The sequence below is a fragment of the Pelodiscus sinensis genome, chromosome 6 (genome assembly GCF_052426305.1).
Source record: "Pelodiscus sinensis isolate ZL-2025 chromosome 6, ASM5242630v1, whole genome shotgun sequence".
Lineage (NCBI taxonomy): Eukaryota > Metazoa > Chordata > Testudines > Trionychidae > Pelodiscus > Pelodiscus sinensis.
This window is the reverse complement of record NC_143057.1, coordinates 50,218,276-50,239,081: the sequence shown is the minus strand read 5'-3', so window position 1 is coordinate 50,239,081 and position 20,806 is coordinate 50,218,276. Positions and strand designations below refer to the sequence as shown.

The 20,806-nt window shown below is 41.2% G+C and overlaps 1 protein-coding gene across 2 annotated transcripts; it reads left to right on the top strand.

Moving 5' to 3' along the window:
• Positions 1–4,290: 4,290 nt before the first annotated feature.
• On the top strand, positions 4,291–20,402 carry LYRM7 (LYR motif containing 7). 2 transcript variants are annotated; one of them, XM_006131875.5, is made up of 5 exons: positions 4,291–4,600; positions 6,429–6,501; positions 12,725–12,795; positions 15,065–15,146; positions 19,691–20,402. In XM_006131875.5, exons 1-5 carry the CDS (start codon positions 4,583–4,585, stop codon positions 19,759–19,761), a joined length of 315 nt encoding a protein of 104 aa, XP_006131937.2. In that variant the 5' UTR covers positions 4,291–4,582; the 3' UTR covers positions 19,762–20,402. The 2 variants fall into 2 exon arrangements, with proteins under 2 accessions (XP_006131937.2, XP_006131936.2); XM_006131874.5 differs by lacking the exon at positions 19,691–20,402 and adding an exon at positions 18,300–19,684.
• Positions 20,403–20,806: the final 404 nt, after the last annotated feature.

Below are 20,806 nucleotides of genomic sequence, written 5' to 3'. Positions count from 1 at the left end.
CACCCCGCTGCCGCTGCGGCTTTGCTCCCCGTGTCCCTGGTCTGCTGGGACAGGGGTGTCAGCCGACGGTCAGGGCAGTGTGTGTGTGTATGCTTCCGAGAAAAGGTTTAACGTCCGTGTCTTTACTGCTAGGACCGGGGTCCCGTCGCAGAGGGTGGCCAGCAGGCCAACAGATGCCCTGTTATATAGAAAGAGCTTATTACACCTTAGATTTTAACTGCTAGAACACAAAGTTCCTTCGCAGCGGGCAGCCTGGGAAAGGCTGGAAAGGTGCCCCAACGGATCTTGTCACCTGGGAGTGACACAGATCCAAACGCCCAAGCTCTCCCTATGTCTGTCCCTTTATGACCGGCTGAAGTTCTTTTAAATTGTGCTTGGTTCTGTTACAGCAACTGAAGGAGTCAGGTTAAAGCTTAAACAGTTACAGGTTTATTAAAAGACTTATAAAAGCATATGGTTACAATGGCTATTGCTCTATTTCTTAAATGCTAACAAATACAGATTTTAAAAAATGGTTACAAAGAAAATAAAGATAGAAAATAGAAATAATGGTACCAAGTGACAGCTTAATCTTTAAAGAGCTCTAAGTCTATGTATATATATACTTAAGCAAAGGACCACATCCAGGTACAATTTTTACCCCTTTCTGTGCCTCTCGACTCCAGCGTGTCAGGTCAGGGCCGGTCTCTCAATTCCTAGGAAAGATGAATACGAGGTGGGCGTCCCCTTGGAACCTCGGGAGATCAAACACCAAACCCGACCAGCAGATAGATGGTAGATTGACACTCAGAGAAAATGCGCTGCTGGACCTATCTTTATACCCCTGGGGGCCTGTATTCTCTTTCTTATCTAAGATGCCGAATTGTACTGGTCCGTTTTGTGGTGCCAGTTCTTACAAGCAAGTTTCAAGTTAATTTACACTTGCAAGAGAGATAACTAAATTGTGAGCACTAGACATTTTTTTACTGGGCGAGAGATTCCTCCCCCCCACGGATGGATGTGTGTTCGTATCAATATGGGTTTCAGTCAAGGGCACTCCTTGGCAGCCTCTTGGTCAGCAATTGGCGTATCTCTGTTTACAGCCATTCACGGTCACACAGCCTGGGCCTTCTGCTCTGTGTGCCCTGTATGCTCCAGGCAAGCAAAAATGGATGTTACAAGGGGGTTCCTGTCTGGCTACAAGGGGGCGCAGCTAGTGTGCCCCCCGCCCTCCCCCCCCAGCAGACCAGGCTTTTGTTGTGGACCCTGGGGCAGAGCAGCTGGGGCGCTGCCGGTTGGTCCCGCAGCGCCACTCTGGGCACTACTGGACCAACCCGGCAGCACCCCAGCTGCTCTGCCCCAGGCGTCCTGATTCAGCCGCTGCTGGTCAGTTTCAGCAGCGGCTGAATCAGGACGCATGGGGCAGAGCAGCACCCGAGCTGCTCTGCCCCTGGCGTCCCCAAGTCAGCCGCTGCTGAAACTGACCAGTGCTGACTACAGGCAGCCCGAGGCAGAGTTGCTCTGCCCCGGGCTTCCTGGAATCAGCCGCTGATCAGTTTCAGCAGCAGCTGACTTGGGGACGCTTGGGGTTCTTAAGTTGAATCTGTATGTAAGTCAGAACTGGCGGTCAGTTTCAGCAGCGGCTGAATCTGGACGCCAGTTCTGACTTACATACAGATTCAACTTAAGAACAAACCTACAGTCCCTATCTTGTACGTAACCCGGGGACTGCCTGTATATATGTGGTGTAATTATAATTAAACAAAGGCATATAGTTATCTAAAATTTGAAAGTAAAACTTAAAGCAGCAAAGATGATTAAGGAATTACATTCCCTATTTCATCCTCAATTAATCCTACCAAAAGATTCAGCTTCTGACTAATTTTTTAACTAAGCTATAAACCACTAAAAAAATTAGGTGTAAAATGAAAATGACAACTGATTCTTAACTAACAAATTACAACACTTACTGGCTTACACACCATGAAGTCTGACATATAAAGAGAACTATTTCTGTTAAAGAAATAAATTATCTAAATTAAAAAATTCCACCCAGGAATGAAAATCAGTGTGACAGAGACACCTTGAGGTTCATGTGTATGTGTTCCTATAATCAGACAGTCAATGACTGGATTCAAGTGTTTTGATGCAAGAAGGCAAAAATTAATGTTTCCTTTCTCAGAACAAAGTGGTTATAGGGACCCTTGAATGGCTTAATAACAGATGATGAAATGACAGAGCTTTCTACCATTCAGTAACTGGTCTGCATTTAGTGCATTTGCCAAAGCCCCATAACTGCTACCATTTATGAGTTTGCTGAGCCATATAAAATGAGCTGTCAGTCTCTCTTCTCTTCCTAATGTAGAGATGTCCACAAAATAAAAAATAGCCCAATGACTGCTCCCTGAGGCCAGCAGGGCCATGCAGCCCACTTCTGCTCCCTGGGACATAGCAGCCCAGAGCCCAGCTGTTGGATGCTCCCTGGTTGCTCCCGGCTGCGTCTAGACTGGCAAGTTTTTCCGCAAAAGCAACTGCTTTTGCGGAAAAACTTGCCAGCTGTCTACACTGGCCGCTTTAATGTCCGCAAGAACACTGACGATCTCATGTAAGAAATCAGTGCTTCTTGCGGAAATACTATGCTGCTCCCGTTCAGGCAAAAGTCCTTTTGTGCAAAAGCTTTTGCACAAAAGGGCCAGTGTAGACAGCTCAGATTTGTTTTGCGCAAAAAAGCCCCGATCGCGAAAATGGCGATCAGGGCTTTTTTGCGCAAAAGTGCATCTAGATTGGCATGGATGCTTTTCCACAAAAGCACTTTTTGCAGAAAAGCGTATGTGCCAATCTAGATGCTCTTTTCCGCAAATGCTTTTAACGGAAAACTTTTCCGTTAAAAGCATTTGCGGAAAATCATGCCAGTCTAGACATAGCCCTCCTGTGTTCCCCTCCCTATTTGGGAGTATAACTGTCCCACATGCTTGCTCTCCCTCCCTCAGGTACTTTTGTTAACAGAAAATTTACAATCCAATAAATTGTAAGAGTAGTTTCTTTCCCACCAATGCTGATTACTCTACATTTACCAACATCATGTTGTCTGTTTACCTAGCTTGGTTAAGTACTTCTGAAACTAGTGTCTTTCTGGCTTTAACTAACCTAAATAATTTTGTCTCATCAGCAAATATTTCCATCTCATTGTTCACCTATTTTTTCTGATTCTTATTGAATTAAATGCAATGCAAGAAGTGCTAGAGTTGATAGAACCAAAAATCACTTCCATGGGTCTATGTTGCAAATGCTGGTAAACAGAAAAATAAATCTTTGATATCTGTGAAGTTACAATAATTCCGATGTGAGTGTATATAATTTCTCTTAAGTCAACCTAGGCAATATGTATATTTTCCGAGGTTGAATTTAACAATTCCTGTAATTTTCAGTGAAAAGCAAAAATATGCCAGCTACTTCCACTCTGAGTTTCTTCCTTAGTACAAATCTAACTGTTGTCTTGTGCTGAAAATACATTACATAAATTTGTTGTTTGTTTTTATACACAGAATATTATGGATGCACTTTCCAAATCAATTATGGAAAATAAGTCATCATTTTCTAGATGACTGCTATTTCTTAGGAAATGGAAACTGCTAGCAGAGTTAAACATTAGTTAAGAACTGAAAGTAAAACAGCTATGCAACATAAATCTGTTAGATGGAAACTGATGACTTCCCAGTTTTGAAAACTGTTACGTTTTTCTTCACTAAAAATAGAAAAATATATCACAGTTATGTTATTTAGTCTGGTGGCTCTGATTCTAAGGACTTGTAAGAAAATCATTCAAAATCTTTTTTTAAAATGTCCTTGTTATGAGATCTAGGCGCCTCAGCTACTGTAACAGCGTACAAACCTCAGATGCTGGGGCAACTCACTAATTGTTACTGCTATGAGGCCTGACACAACTCCCATTGGCAGCCAGCGTGAGGCCAGTGGGCTTGGACGCTCGGTGTATTGAAGGCGCAGCTGACTAGCACAAGGCTCCTGCAGTTCAGGCGCACGGAGCCGCACTGCAGAGTGCGGGGCGCTCGGTAAAGCCCAAGCGCCTGCAGACATGTCGTTACGGGAGAGGTGTCGCCCACACCCAGCAGCCACCACGTTTAAAGCTGACGGCAGCTGGGGGCACCGATGCGGGCACAGCGCCGACACGCCTGGCGCCTGCTGGCGGAGCGGGTGCTGCGCAGGACGCGCACACAGCACCCGCGGCAAGGGACACGGGACACTTATTAGCCAATCCGATTGCTCGTTATTTAGCTCTCTGACCCGCCCCCCCATTCACGGTTCAGGGGGCATCGACCTGCCCGGATCCAGCGTTCAGGGGACGCGGCTCTATCGGGCACGAATTCCCGATGCACGAGGAAGTAGCCTCGCCGCCCGCAGTAGCGCGCGGGGAAAGGTTCGGCAGCGGCTTGTCCCGTAACGTTCCCCCAACCCTGCCGCTCCTTAACCAAAGCGCAGGAGGAGGGGGCGGCGCTGGACTGTGACCTTCCGATTGGCCTTTCATGAGCGAGGCGGTGGGCGTGGTTTCGCGGCTGCTGTGGGTGGAGGGGGAACTGCTGTGGAGATGGGGAGTCGGACGGAGGTGAGTGTGGGCGGAGGTGCGCATGCGCGGGTTCTATTGTGACCCGCAGGATTCTTCCTGAATCCTTGAGCCACCCCATACGCGCACCGAAATGCCTGGCGAGCCCCCAGCCCGCTCAGATTTCCTATGGGGGGGCAGAAACCAAGACAAAAATCTCAGTCTTATCCAGGGCTGCTCCTCTTTGGAAGCTGGGGGGGGGGGGGTCACAATGATACAGCACATGCGCAGAGCTGCAACTTAAAATGTGGTTGCAAAGCCCCCCCCCCCCCCCCGCACTGCTACCAATGATAGAGAGGCAGCAGCACAGAGGGTGCGGGGAGCCAGCTTTTAAGTTGGCTCTCTGTGCATGTTGGAGCCACAGACCTGCCTGCCCTCCCCGCCTTGCTGCCTCCTACAGAGGCAGTAGCATGAGGGGGTGGCGGAGGCTGCTGCTGCAAAGCAGCCTCTGTCCACAGCGGTTCGTGTTTGGACACCCACCTCCCCTTGGACAGGAGCTGCTGCCACCCCCTGCTGGTTCCTCTGTATCAGAGGCAGCAGCATGGTGTGGCTGGGGGCTCCCCAAAAGTGAGATCAGGAAAACGCTGGCTGCCAGCTCCATCTCTGGATAGAATAGTTGTGTATCTGCTAAAATTTGATGCCTGGCTATTTAATTGCACACTATCTAACATCCCTGTTTTTAACTTTGAAGCAAATGTTACAGTTCTTTCAAAAGCTTACAACTGACCATTGACTTAAAACAGCTTTGAAACTTTACTAAGGAGGAAAGTGCTGCTTTTAAGAACATAAGAACAGCCATACTGGGTCAGACCAAAGGTCCATCCAGAAGGGCCATACTGGGTCAGACCAAAGATCCATCAAGCCCAGTATCCTGTCTGCCAACAGTTGCCAATACCAGATGCCCCAGAGAGAGGGATTGCAATAGGTAATCCTCATGTGATCCCTCACCTGTCATTCACCTCCAGAGAAACAGAGGCTAGGGATACCATTCCTACCCATCCTGGCTCATAGCCATTGATGGACCTAACCTTCATGAATTTATCTAGATCTTTTTTGAACCCTGTTAAAGTTCTAGCCTTCACCGCATCCTCTAATAAAGAATTCCACAGCTTGATTGTGCGCTGAGTGAAGAAAAACTTCCTTTTATTTGTTTTAAACCTGCTGCCTATTAATTTCATTTGGTGACTCTTAGTTCTTTTATTGTGGGAATAAGTAAATAACTTTTCCTTATTCACTTTTTCCATTCCAGTCATGATTTTAGAGCCCTCTATCATATCCCCCCTTGATCTCCTCTTTTCTAAGCTGAAAAGTCCAAGTCTTTTTAATCTCTCTTCACATGGCACCAGCTCCAAACTCCTGATAAGTTCAGAAAAGGGCAACAAAAATTTTTCCAATACCAAAATGAAATAGTTTCCTTACTTTGTTAAATATTTTTAAATTTTCATTTTTAATAGTTTACATGCACAATATTTTACTGTATTTGCTTTTCATGTTTTGATCTCTACTGCTGCCTGATGGTGTACTCCAGGTTCCAAATGAAGTGTATGATTGGCCATTTAATTTGTAACTCCGGTGTTCATAATTCTGAGATCTTGTTATATTTTAGATATCAGGAATTGTCTTGTCTTCTGTGTTCTATACCTCTGTTTTATCTGCAGAAAGTCTGATCAAGAATTGAGCTTACATTTCTGACCGAATGATTCGGCTGCTATGGAGGAAACAGTAGAATGCAAATAAAAATACCTTTTTAACTGCAAAAATATTAATTTTACTTAATTATTACTATTAACAAACAAAACACATTGATTGCTGACTTGTATCTTATGAACAGGTTTTAAAGCTTTTCAGAACATTGCATAGAACACGGCAACAGGTTTTTAAAAATGACGCAAGAGCCTTAGAAGGTAAGAATTTTTGTCTTCCTAGTGGGACTGTTGCATCTCTACAAAATCTCTAAGGACCCTCCTTCCTTGGGCATGCCATTGTATGAAGGTCTTTTACACGAACTATCATCATTCTCTCTGAGGGCATGTCTAAACTACATCACTCTCTCTTTTAAAAGAGGGAGGTAAATTAGGCAGATCGAAAATGCAAATGAAGTGAGGATTTAAATATCCTCTGCTTCATTTGCATAATTGTCACAGTGTTCCTTTGAAAAAGGGTATTTCGAAAGTGAAACCACTGTGTAGATGCGGTTCTTTTAGGGGAAAAAAAAACCTTTTTCGATTATTTTATGTGAGTATGCAAATGAAGCACGGGATATTTAAATCCCCGCTTCATTTGCTTCATTTGCACTTTCAATCTGCCTAATTTACATCTCTCTTTCGAAAGAGGGATATAGTTTAGACATAAGAACATAAGAACGGCCGTACTGGGTCAGACCAAAGGTCCATCTAGCCCAGTATCCTGTCTACCGACAGTGGCCAGCACCAGGTGCCCCAGAGAGGGTGGACCGAATACAATGATCAAGCGATTTGTCTTGTGCCATCCCTCTCCAGCCTCTGACAGACAGAGGCCAAGGACACCATTTTATCCCCTGGCTAATAGCCTTTTATGGACCTAACCTCCATGAAATTATCCAGCTTCTCTTTAAACTCTATTATAGTCCTAGCCTTCACAGCCTCCTCTGGCAAGGAGTTCCACAGGTTGACTACATGCTGTGTGAAGAAGAACTTTCTTTTATTAGTTTTAAACCTGCTACCCATTAATTTCATTTGGTGTCCTCTAGTTCTTTTATTATGGGAACTAATAAATAACTTTTCTTTATCAGCCCTCTCCACGCCACTCATGATTTTATAGACCTCTATCATATCCCACCTCAGTCTCCTCTTTTCTAAACTGAAAAGTCCCAGTCGCTTTAACCTCTCCTCATATGGGACCCGTTCCAAACCCCTAATCATTTTAGTTGCCCTTTTCTGAACCCTTTCCAAGGCCAAAATATCTTTTTTGAGGTGAGGAGACCACATCTGTACACAGTATTCAAGATGTGGGCGTACCATAGTTTTATACAGGGGCAGTAAGATATTCTGGGTCTTATTTTCTATCTCTTTCCTAATAATTCCTAGCATCCTACATGCCCTGAGGGGAATTGAATTAGATTGACTCCTTTTTGGAACCTGCTGTTGTTTAATCAGCATAAGGGGTTCAGCCACACAGGGTAGAACACTCACAAAAGAAGAAAGATTGGAGTTTGCAGATAGTCTCTGCAGATCCAGAGAGCAAACAGATGGAACAGGTTGTCAACCTGAGTCACAAGTGTGATAAACAAATTACTACTACTGTTTTGTTCAGTTTACCTAAAGCAAAACAACAGAAAACAAAAACAAAAAAGCCCTGATCCATTGAAATGCTTCAGTTTGTCTGTTTTTCTGAGTTACCAGAGAAGAGGATGCAACATGATCACATGAATAGAGCTGTTCAGAGAAAGGCAATTGTCTTTCACTGTGGATTTTAATATTTTTGAAGTTTGGCTTTGTTCCAGTCGGGAATAAAACCCTAAATATGTCCAAATTCTTCACAAGAGGGAGTGGATACTCTGTCCAAGGCAGGCTGTCGCAGAGCAGCAGTCTGGAAGTCCTGAGGTCTCCAACTCCGTGGCATCCTACTAGGCAGGCAGCCCTACAGCCCAAAGCCTTAAAGTCCCCAGTTCCCAGGCACTCCTCTCAAAGTCTTTTTTGCACACTCTCAGATCCAGTACATAAAAGGAATGGTCCTGGTCTTGACTGTACATGGTTATAGGTATTTGATCAAGTTTCTAATATAGCATGTTTTGTCTGCAGAGAGAATTGATCTTCAAAGGTGTTGTTGAAATGTCTTGGGGAAAAATTAAAGTTCATTTTTCTGATTCTATTTTTCAGAGGGATTTGAAGGAAAATGAAGTGACTTTAGAAAGACTTAAGCACTGACTTAGGGTATGTCTAGAGTATACGCTTCTTTCAAAAGAAGCTTTTTTTGAAACAGCTTTTTTCGAAAGAGATCGTCTAGACAGCCACACCTTTTTCGGAAAAGTGGATTGTTTTTTCGAAAAAGAGCACCCAGGCAATCTGGTTGCTCTCTTTCAAAAAAGCCCTGTTTGCGGTCAAGAACGCCTTCTTATTCGAAAGAGCTCTTTCAAAAAAAGGCGTTCTTCCTTGTAAAATGAGATTTACCGCTGTCGAAAAAACCGCTGTGTTCTTTCACTTCAATTTTGAAAGAATGTGGCGGCAGTCTAGATGCAGGTGAAGTTTTTTTTTTTTTTTTTTTTTTCAAAAAAGGCCACTTTTTTTCAAAAAAAAACCCTGTCGTCTAGACATAGCCTTAGTCTTCTCTCTCTTTCCACCTTTCTCTATTAAAAACAATGGTTGGGATGGAAGGAGCAAGGGAGCAGAAGGGAATGACCAAGAGGAGGAGCCAGTGGTATAATTTTTACAGGGCTTTGAATTTGTGTTTTAGAAGCTTGACCTTTCTGGGCTAGTCTACACAGCTTTTTTTGTACTGCTATAACTATAGACGTTAAGAAAATGGTATGATTCCCTGTCATGGACACAGATGGATATTAATGGGCATGTATCTGTAGTTTAAGCTTCCTTTGTCTTGTGCTGTATTTTGAAAAGCTTAAGCCCTACCAGTGTCACTGAGTAGACAGTTCTGCCAATCACATTTAGGGGTCATACTTTAACATGACCAGTGGGAAGATTTTTTTGTAAACCAAAATAGTTATATTAGCTCACTAACTGTGTAGATCAGCCCTACATGAAAGACAAGGAAGAGAGGTTGAAGGAGGTTGTAAGAAATTTGGGTATATTTACACTACAGCGGCGAGGAGTCCTGTGGCACCTTATAGACTTAACTGAAGTGTTGGAGCATGAAGAGAATGAGGCCCACTTCTAGTAGCTGAATACCAAGAGAGGAGAAGCTCCTTTTGTAGTTAGCTAGCCATTCACAGTCTTTGTTTAATCCTGAGTTTGTGTCAAACTTGAAGATGAACTGTAGCTCAGCAGTTTCTCTTTGAAGTCTGGTCTTGAAGTTTTTTTGCTGCAGGATGGCTACCTTTAGATCTGCAATTGTGTGTCCAGGGAGATTGAAGTGTTCCCCTATAGGTTTTTGTATATTGCCATTCCTAATATATGATTTGTGTCCATTTATTCTTTTACGTAAGGTGCCACAGGACTCCTCCCTGCTCTTGCAGTTTCAGACTAACACGGCTACCCCTCTGATACTCTACACTACAGTATCAGAGGGGTAGCTGTGTTAGTCTGAATCTGCAAAAGCGACGAGGAGTCCTGTGGCACCTTATAGACTAACTGAAGTGTAGGAGCATAAGCTTTCGTGGGCAAAGACCCACTTAGTCAGATGCATCTGACGAAGTGGGTCTTTGCCCACGAAAGCTTATGCTCCTACACTTCAGTTAGTCTATAAGGTGCCACAGGACTCCTCGTCGCTTTTACACTCCAGTATTATTTCAAAATAGCTTATTTCGAAATAACGCATCTACACACAAAATGCATTTTGAAATAGCTTTTTGCTATTTCGAAATAGTGTGACCACACTGAGTGGACGCTGAATCGCATTTAAGGCCTGCTGAAACCAGATCCGGCAAGGCATCAGGTCAGGAGTTACTTTGTGTGGCTGCTGTCTAAAGCCTGTGCTTAAAGGGACCCCCCCCCCCCCCCAGGACAGCCAGTTCTCAGGTTTCCCTGCTTGTTTGCCTATCTCGATGAGGGACAGCAAAGCATTTTGCCTCTGCGTGTTCTGATTGCCCTCATTTGGGACACCACAGCATTCTGCAACATGGAGCCAGAGCTGCCCCTGGGCACTCTGTCTGGCACTTCTCTTGGATGCGTTGCTGACAGCCTGGCTGCACTTTCTGCAGGCTGCCATTCAGGAGGTCCATCGGGGGGCTGTCAGTGTCCAAGAGGCCCTGCGGGAGAGCTTCCACCCTGAGGAGCCTCCATGGTCTGCCCCACTGGGGGCTTGTGCCTCATTCTTCCCTCACATTTCCACTTACCCCTCCTTAGCCCCCCTTCCTGATGTCAAATAAAATACATGTATTCTCATGAATATAAACCCTCTTTATTTAACAAAACTGGGGCGGGTGGGATGAAACTCTGTTTAGACTGGGGAAAGGAGTCTCAAATATTTCAAATATGGCATTATTCCTCGTGGAATGAGGTTTACCACATTTGAAATAAGCACTCTGCTATTTCAAATTAATTTCTGTGTAGATGCTAGTGAAGTTATTTTGAAATAATGGCTGTTATTTCAAAATAACTTTGCTGTGTATACATACCCTTTGAGATTAACATGATCAGAACACGTAAGAAAGAACAAACTTCTTAACAGCAGTCTTCTCTTCCTAAAGTACATTTTTATTTGTTCACTGAAGTGTGTATATTTTATTAATAAACAGAGAAACAAAGTCAATTTGTAATAGTATAGCATCATTTCATCTCATGATTTTCATAGATTACTTCCCAGCATGAAGATGAGAGAGCGCTCATTAGACATATCACTAAATGTTAGGGATTTAACAGTCTATTTTAAACAAATACTGTGGGCTCTGATTTCAGTCTCTTACAGCCATATCAAAGGCAAACCATTTGTTTAATATATAGCAGTTCACTGGGCAGTGAAAATGCAACTTTTGATACTCTGCAAATAAATTATTATTTAGCTATTAAAGAACTTCATAATGTTTCAAAGGCCAATTTGGCGCCTCTTTTGTACATTTATTGGTAACTTTTTTGTGCACTCTGTTTTTCTTTTCTCCCCTTAAAACCAGTGGCTGGGTGGGTTTTTTGTTTGTTTGTTTTTTTGTTTTTTTTTCTGTTAATGCCAGCAACCTGTTACTTGAATGAGCAGGTCTGCAATAGCAAACCAATATGCGTATAAGACAAAGGAAAGTAATTTCAAGCTTTCTTGAAATTATCAAGAGTTAAAATCTGTGCATGACTGTGAGGATCACACACTCAAACTATTCCAGAAAACTTTTTTGGAGGGGGCATGGAGAAAGGGAGAGGGTGAAGGGGTTGCTGTAACAAGGAGGTAGCCAGTTTGATGCTATTCTTTGCTTCCCTCTTCTCTCTTTCCTCTAGTTTTCCTTTCCTTACAATGAGGGAGGGTCAGGAAGCCAGACAATAGCTGATCTTGGCATCCTAGCCAGTACTGATCAGAAGATTCTAAAGTTGCTATGTTAACAGAAGAAGTAGTGCTAGTGAAAGGAAGAGGGAGCAGAGAGTTTATGGAGAATGCAGAAAAGCAGCCTTTTAAGAAAGAAGGGAGTTTGTTCTAGCCAGTTGTAGGAGTTTTCTGTCCTCTTCCATCAAATAGTCATGTGTGCACACAGTTTATAGGAGATGAAAAAAGGAATAGGTTTGAGGAAAAAAATGACTGCAGAGAAACAAGGCAAGAAGAGAAATCTTAAAGAAAATGTGCCTCAGATATTGATTTCCCCTCCCCCTTCACCCATCTCAGAGTAATAAGAGAATCTCTCCTTTCCTTTGCTGCCCTTTACTTGCGTCTTCCCAAAGATTAAATTCTATCTCTTGCCAGAATCAAGCAGTAAAAAAAATTAACCTGTGATATAAGCAGAAAAAAATAAGCAGAACAGAACCACATGGTTCTAAAATTGTAGTCTTGATGATTTTTTAAAACAGTGAATCTTAGCTTAATCTGAGCACGTCTTAGGCCACCAAGCATCCATGTGGCTCCTGTTTGTGTACAGTTGCTCTTAAAATGAATAACACAACATAGCAGATAATAAACATACATATTGGAACTAAGCAGATCCAAATATTAATTATATATAGCAGTATTTTGAGCTTTTTAAAAAACAAATCCTATTACAACACGTTTCTGGTGTGATGCTTGATGGTATGTTTTATTCCCATACTAACCTTTCATAAAAATCTTGGAGCACTAGGCTCCAGTCTAAATGAAATATGAAAAGGATTAATAGTCTTTCCCAATGGAAGAAGACAGATAGTAAAAGAACTATACCCGTAGAGCAGCCTCAACAAACAAAGGGCAAATTTGTCTACATAAGATGGTTTTTAGCTCCTCAGGAATGTGAATTTTCAGTTTATGACAAAAAACTGATAATGAGAGAGAATTAAAATGAAACAACTTTATTTTACTTGACTCCTTTAGCTGCAAGACGGAAGATAAATGAAGAGTTCAGAAACAATCAGAATGAGACTTCTTCGGAAAGAATAGCAGAGGTACTGTTATTTTGATGCTGTTCTTCATCTTACACATTCTTAGTGCACTATTATACTATCATGTGAATATAATACTTTACATTCACATAGCAGCACCTTTTATCACAGGATCTCAGAAGTACTTTGCAAACACTTATTGAGCCTTGCAACCACAGCTTTGTGAGCAAGCCATGGCCGTTGTGGGCTTTGTGGACTGGACCTCGTCTGCAGTGCAGTGGGCTGGAGCAGTCCCCTGCTTGCAGCCAAGGCAGGGCTGGGACTGGAGCAGCCCCCTGGTGCCCAGGGCTGGGGCTGACTCCTGCTTGTGGCCACAGCGAGGCTGAGACCAGAGTAACCCCTGCCATTTGTTCCATGGTGGGACCAGGACCAGAGCAGTCCCCACCACCCATGGGCGGGGGTTAACCTGTAAAATCTTTTAATTTATTGCCGGCGGTATAAGCATATATTATAGGAAAAAAACAGGACAGTCAGTTCAGTACTTTGCATTCTATCACCCACGTATCACTGACATTAACACTTCTGAATATTCATTCAACTCTCTCTAGCAATGTCTGCTTGTTGCCGTGCAACAGCAGTAACATTTCTGTGTGTCCTAGGCATCAAGTTCTATCATCTGTTCTATTTTTTAATTTAATGCTATAACGCTGTTTTAATTGAAATATAGATAAGATGCCAGGTAAAATTCTCAAAAGCTATATTTGTTGGGAGTTGTGATCTACAAAATGCACGTTTAATATTGGTTCTTTTGATGTTAGTTAATTGGTGTGCTTGTTGAGTGAATAGATCAGTGGATAAAATTCTTGGTCTTCAGCAAGGCCATGATGATATCCAAGGTACAAAATACACTCTGTCATATTTAATAATTATTGTGCATTTATATGCTGAATTGTCATTAATGTCAAATAACTGTACCAAAGAGTGCTTTACAGACACAGTCAAAACTGTTTGGCACCAAGCACTTCAGTACTTCTGAAAATCAGGCCTCCTCTTCAGGTACCTGGTATGTAGACTTTGGTGCCTAACTTCAGAAATCCATTTTTCAAAATCTTGACCAGATTTATTTGTTGCTTCATCAACTGCCAGGGTAGAACATAGCAAAAAAAAATTTCTAGCCTCTATGACATTAAATGTTGTTTTAGGTTGAGAAGTGAAGAATTAACTACTTGAGAAATTTTTCAGTGAAAGTCATTTTTGTTTCTTCTAAGCTTCTCGCTTGTGCAGCTATATACGCTGCTGGACACATAAGTACTAGACATTTAACAAATACAGGTTGGACCTCTCCGGTCTGGCAGCCTCGAGACCTGACTGGTCCCAGATGAGGGATTTTGCTGGACCAGGGAAGATACCAGCTGTCTCCCCACCTGCTGCAGGCCCTGCTAATTCCCCTCCTCTGCCCTGGAAGTTGCACGCCACAGCTCTTGGCTCCCCCAGACAGCTGCGCACTGCTGCGCTGGACCCCACTGGGCCACTGCTGTGGCAGCAGCTCCCAGCACCACTGCACTGTTGCCACCACTGCCACTGCTGCAGCTTCCAGTCCTGCCAGGCAGCCAGACCCTAGGTCGTCCAGCCCCACTACCACGTGCTGGGACTCTGTGGTCCTGCAACATCTGTGTTGGACCATGGATGTTTCCGGACCACAGAGTCTCGGTTTAGGGAATTTCAACTTGTACTGTCTCTGGCAAGGGGCATGCACATGGAGACCCCCAGTCATGTTTCCTCTCAAACAGGGAAGGAATTACAGAGGGTTACTGCCTCATCCCAGGCTATTCCTTCTGCTTTTTGTCTCCTTCCTTCCTTTTGGCCCTTGAGCACCACTGACTCCTCTTGTCAGCCTAGGGAAGGGAAAAAAAGGAGAGAAGTTCAAAATGTACCAGAACTGTAAATAACCTGACTGCCTGATGGCAATTCTTGCAAGTTGTTCCTCCTGGAGTTCAGGATAATTGCACACTAATTAAAATGATTGCTCTGGTAATATATCTACCTAAATATCCCCCTGCAGATTCAATTAAATACAGTATTTTCTACTGCTGTGTGTATTACCAAACTGTAGACTTGTTTCATCCCAGAGAGTGATATACCAGCATGACTTATGTATGGGTTCATAAAGCACTTTTGGGTCGTCTAGGATAAAAGGCACTATGTAAATACAAGATGCCTTATTATTCAAAAGGTGAATCAAGTGTTGTATTTTTATATATTTACCAAAGATGGAAAATGTCTACAAAAGTAATTTTGCGTTGTTTGAATGGCTTTGTTTTTTCTTTACAAGCTTATGAAAATAGGTTCAGATGTTGAAGTTCTACTCAGAACATCTGTTATACAGGGACTTCACTCAGGTTCAGATAGACTGTGTAAGTAGAACTCTTTTTTGATGGTATTTAGAACTATGCTAAACTTCAGTGACAAAATCTGAAACTGGGTGCGTGTTTCTTTTTTGTTAGCTGAAGTTTGGGATAAATACTAAGTGAGTTTAGATTTGAGGGGATAGGCCAAATGATAGTATCTGGAAGATTGTGTTGCTTGCTTGCTTGATTATAACCCAAAGCCATTTAAATTTTTGCAGTATTGGGTTCATTCCAGTATTGATCCAAAAAAGTCTTATATACAGGCCTTCAAATTTCCTATAGTCCTATGTGTGATGGATGTTTCCTTTAAGCATGCATATTCATAGCTTTCAGGCATCACAGAGAACTCAGTTTGTGATACTCTTCAGGAGAGCCTTTACTCTCTTCTTCCTTTTATCTCCTGTTGTAGGGTGCTAGTCCTGATCATGCTGGGACTCCTGCTGCCTTTATCACCATAAAAATGGACCATTTTTCCCCCTCCTTTTGCATCTGTTGGGAAAATGAGCACTGTGGTAGGCTCCTGCTCTGTGTTGCCATTACTTTGGGGAAAGTAGATTCGGAACTTGTGTACACTACCCACCAGATTGGCAGTAGGATCCAGTGGGAGTTGATTATCACATTTGATATAAATGCAATAAATCAACTGCTGAGTGCTCTTCCATCAACTCTAGTGCTCCACCAGCATAAGAAGCTCAGGTGGGAGTTGATGGGAGAGCATCAGCTGTCAACTTCTTCTTTTGTGTGTAATAAACAGTGACCCTCTCAGTTAAGCAAGATGTCATCTTCTCTGTGAACTTCCGCAATGCCTAATGGTACATAAACTTTAAGAATAGGTCTTTTGAATCTCTAACCTGTTAGTGTTTCCTCTCTGTGTCTTGAAAGAGTCCCATGCTTTGCCTCTTATTCTCCATTTAACAGCATGTGGCATAATGGGGCTGCTAATAACCACCTTAATGAAAACGTTTACTTTACAGTTATTTAACTAGCCACCTGAAGTTAGTCTTCTCACTTAAAGAAATCATAGTGTACAAATTCTGTATAATATGTATGACTGGACTATATGTCAGACTGAGAAAGTTTTGGATCCCTGTACTCATATGTGAAGCTGTGGTCTATAGTTTGATATCCCCTTTTTGCAAGAACAATTACAAAAAATTGAGCATGTCTGGCTCTTTATTTTTTCTGCTCTTTATTTCTAGACTCTCTTAAGTAAGCGAATGTTCAGAGTGTAATGAATACTAATAAAGATAAATAGGATAGTCCTATTTACACCTTCACATTATAAAGCAACAAGGAGACATTCCATGATGATAAAGCAGTAATTTAAAACTGATACAAGGAAATGCATCTGTTTTACACAATACATCATTAACTTATGGTACTTATTGACATCTTTGAGGCCAAGAACTTGGAGTTCAGAAATAAAAGATGATGTTCAGATGCATAATGAAATAATTAATGGCTCCATTAGATAGGATAAAAGCAAAGGTTGTTTTAAAAAACATACACAAACCCTTATGCTTCATAATAATTCACCTATTGTTGTACCAAATAGAAGCAAGCAGGATCTTATGAGGGGGATAAGGCAAAAAGCCACATTTATTGTAAAGATAATAATAATAAAAAATAAAGAAAAGATAGAAGCAAACAACGTTGTTTAACTACTTAACCCATATACATATAAACATTCATTCATTCAGGTTCTGTGTACTTGTTATAGTTACCAGCCTGGAAGTTGCTTGTGACAGAATACTGGCCAGGTATTCTGTACACAAGTGATGGTAGTGGGGAGCGAAGTCCTGATCAGATGCGCATCTGAAGCTCCTGGTAGGCTGGCAGCAGAACCTTGGACTCCAATTCCATAGTTTTTTAGTCCAGTTCTTATAGGAATTTCTTCCTATGCCAGTCTATGGAAATTGCTGCATCATGCTGATGTCTCCAGGGTGGCTGCCAGGTGCTCGTCAGTGATCTCATCGGGTGGACCTCCAGTACTTGGTTTTCTCCACTTGACACCTTTTGGTTGCACTGGCACTTGACGCCTTCTTCAGCCTTTTGTTGCTGTATTCTCAGGCTGGCACCTCTCAGAACCATTCATTCATCATCCAAGCACACTCTCATACATTCATACAGTATTTTGTATAATAATAAAAGTTGTAGTTACAAAATTTTCTGGGTGGTATTGCTTAAAACATTCTCTGAGTGCTGAGTAAAGTTACAGTGTTTTAAAGAGAACAGCCGTCAATTATGTAACAATGCCCTTAGTCAATTACAGAGCTTGGCTCCCATAGCAGAGTTAGTGGCTTGACAATGCATTGTTACAATGTATCTCTGCAATGTCAATTTCAAGCAGCCCCTTGCACAAGCTTGAGCATGCCCTGGAGCACAAAGGGGGGGCTGTTTCTGGCTACATAGGATTATATTCTTAACAGTTCTAAGTTACATGACCTAATACATTATATTCTAAAGGGGCAATAATAATAATAATAAATCTACACATTTAACAATCTTAACTAATAATAAGAAGAAGAATTAATAATAAATCTAAACACTTTAAGTTGTGGGGAACAAATTCCATTTGGGGGAATCATTTTCAATACATTAATATGTTATCCCTACACTATTAAGTGCCAGAGGCGAGGAAGAGACTTTTTTGGTGATCAGGGTATTCCATAAGGGTGTATCTACACTGCACCCAGACTACGAAATAAGCTATGCAAATTGCATAGCTTATTTAGAGTACATTTCAAAATAGCTTATTTCAAAATTTGGTCCTGTCTATATGGTGCCAAATTTCGAATTTGAGCTCTATTCCAAAATGTCCCTTACTCCTCATGGAATGAGGTTTACAGATGTAAGTATAACAAGCCCGTTATATTTTGGGATACTTCTGGTGTCCTGAAATAGCTCCACAGTGTAGATGTAGCCTAACTGTCCAGTACTTGGTTTGTTGCACCTTCCTCATAGTACTATGGTACTAACTACATTCCTAATCTCATTGGTTGTTCTTGAAATGCCATTAAAGAATTTATGAAACTGTGATGATCAGAATATTGTGGCTATTAGCTGTCATGCAGAGAGAGATATTAAGATGCATTTCATTGGGAAAAATTAAGTTTCCATAGAAACTAACCTTCTGTTTGTTTTCTAAAAATATTCCAGGTGTACTCTTATTTCTGACAGCACAGGACATTGTCAAGTTTGAAAACAAGTTTTTTGCAGCTAAGAGCTTATGTTAGTCACATGCAGAATCTCACTGAACAGATTTTTGAGACATTGCTATGCAACCTGTCAAGTCAACTTATCCACTGTTGTGCAAGAGAGTTGGCTCTAGTCAACTTGTTTTTATTCTGCAGACAAACTGATACAAGTGGAGCTTTTCTTACTTCAGTGTACCACATCTGCAGTGCATCCTGATGGTTTTGACTTTGGGTTTGCTATAGTAACGGGTGGGTTGTGCGCCATACTTTATTTTTCAGTGAGAGGTCATGAGGTTCTGTCCCCATCTGCCTTTTTTATTTGTCTGTACTTCCTCCTCTGTCCTGCTTGGGTTTTGTATTCCTCTCTCATGCATACAGTATTGTCATTAAAATGTAGAGAAAAAGGTAGATGTGAACCCTGGGGCACAAATGTTTCCTTCGTAGGTAGAACATAAACAAAATATTTTTCAGTCCATTTAGAAATGTGTTTAAATACTGTTTTAGTACCACAGCCAGAAAATGAAAAAGAAATGCAGCTTCAAGGGAAGTAATTTCCTTGCTTTTATGGAAAAATGACAGTTTGAATGAGATGTGGCTGATTACATACATTGAATGGAATTTGGAGCATTTTAGAGGTTTACTGTACCTTTGTTTAGTAATTCCCTGATTAATCAAATTACAGGATTGTGTTTGTAGCCATGGTGCCTCAGTTTGTAGGTAGGGTAACTTGTGCAAAGTCCTCAGGTGCAGAACTCCCAAGTGAATATCAAAGGAGCCAGATGTTCAAAACTTTATTAGAGCCAATGGCAGTTAGCACAGTGCACAGCCAAGAGAAACCTAACAGACTTTTTTTTTCTCTCCTGCAATAAATGTCACCTTACACTTACCTTTTCTGCTATTTTTAAAACAGGAACAGTACAGATAAATATTGCAGACATTAAATGAGATGTCTGTATATTTTAAAGTATTTTATGCATTTTGAAATTCATATTTAAATACACTGAAATCAGGATTACCAGAAACATTGTAATTTGCCATCCTGTTTTGCTATAATGTCTTCACATGAGAACTGGCAAAATGTAACAATGATAGACTGTTAAAATATATGCCAAGATATTATTAACAGCAATTAGGTAGAGGAGGTGCAAGAAATTTCTGATGAACAGAATGCAAAATGTTAGTACATTTTTGTTGATTACAAAATTACCATAGTGCTTCTCATAGGTTTTATTTAAAACTAGATATTCTGTAGTAAACCGCTTCATTGCTTGTACAAATAATAAAGGCCATGTATATTTTTGTAGATTATGATGATAAAACACTGTTTTTACTGATTATATAATTTTGTTACAGTGCTTATCCCCAGGAAAGATCTGCTACTAGACAACATTCCTTACTGCGATACTCCAACACAAAAGCTTTGAACCCTCAAGAAATAAAGTGCATCTCTTTTTCCTCCCTCCCTTTTTGTCAAAACAAGATTAATTTTCTGGAGCAAAATCCCTGAAAACATGTAAAATATCGGTGTTCAGACTAAACTTAGAAAATATTGAATCCTTTTGGCAGGAAACACATTAACTCAATTCACTGATTGAACTGAGAGGGTGCATTTGAGAGAAGCAAGACTGATGCCATGAGTTTTTGAAGGACCCTGCACTTCATTGGAAAGGATTACATTTCCACATAAACTAAAGTCCTATATTGTTTTCTAAAAATATCCTATGTGTAGTTTATCTCTGCCAACTTTGAGTATTGTCAAGTCTGAAAAAAGACTACAGGGGAAAAAAAAACATTTCATTGTGTTCCAGAGGTTTGACAAAGTTAAATGATAATTGCAAATAGAAGTCAAGAAAATATATATTTATAAATTCAACCATTGACAAAATACTACAAAATAATGGTGAGAAACATATTATAATGTCTAGTAATCTTTTTAATTATATATTGCAGTGCAGACCTGTTTTCTGAAATTGCCGTTAACTGTATGATAGTGCACTGGTAGCATGAGAGAGGATTCTTATAAGACATATCTTAAATAAATCATCAGCCTTTACATATGAGACAATGACTCTGTGTTCATATTTTTAATGTGCCACGGTGACCCAAGACTGTTTTGGGTTTGGCTGTTTGGATCACTCTGAGACCATAACACTGAACAAGTTGCATGTTATGACCATAGATGGATTTCCTGAGGCATTTTATCAAAAACAGAGTCTGGTTACATTCAAAGTGGTGCTCAGTAGTAGTAACATGGCTGTGTATGTATCTTTTTGCTAGAGCCACTAATTTTAATTAAAAAATTACTTGGAATGACCTGGGTATAAGTACTGTCAGTGAGGCATATGCAACCCACCAGTATTCAATAGATCCTTTTTTTTTTTTTTTTTTTTTTTTTTTTAAATCTTAAGGAACATTTTAATAGAAATGATGGGGGAGCTAGTTAGGGTTCAAATGAATGTGCTATCACAA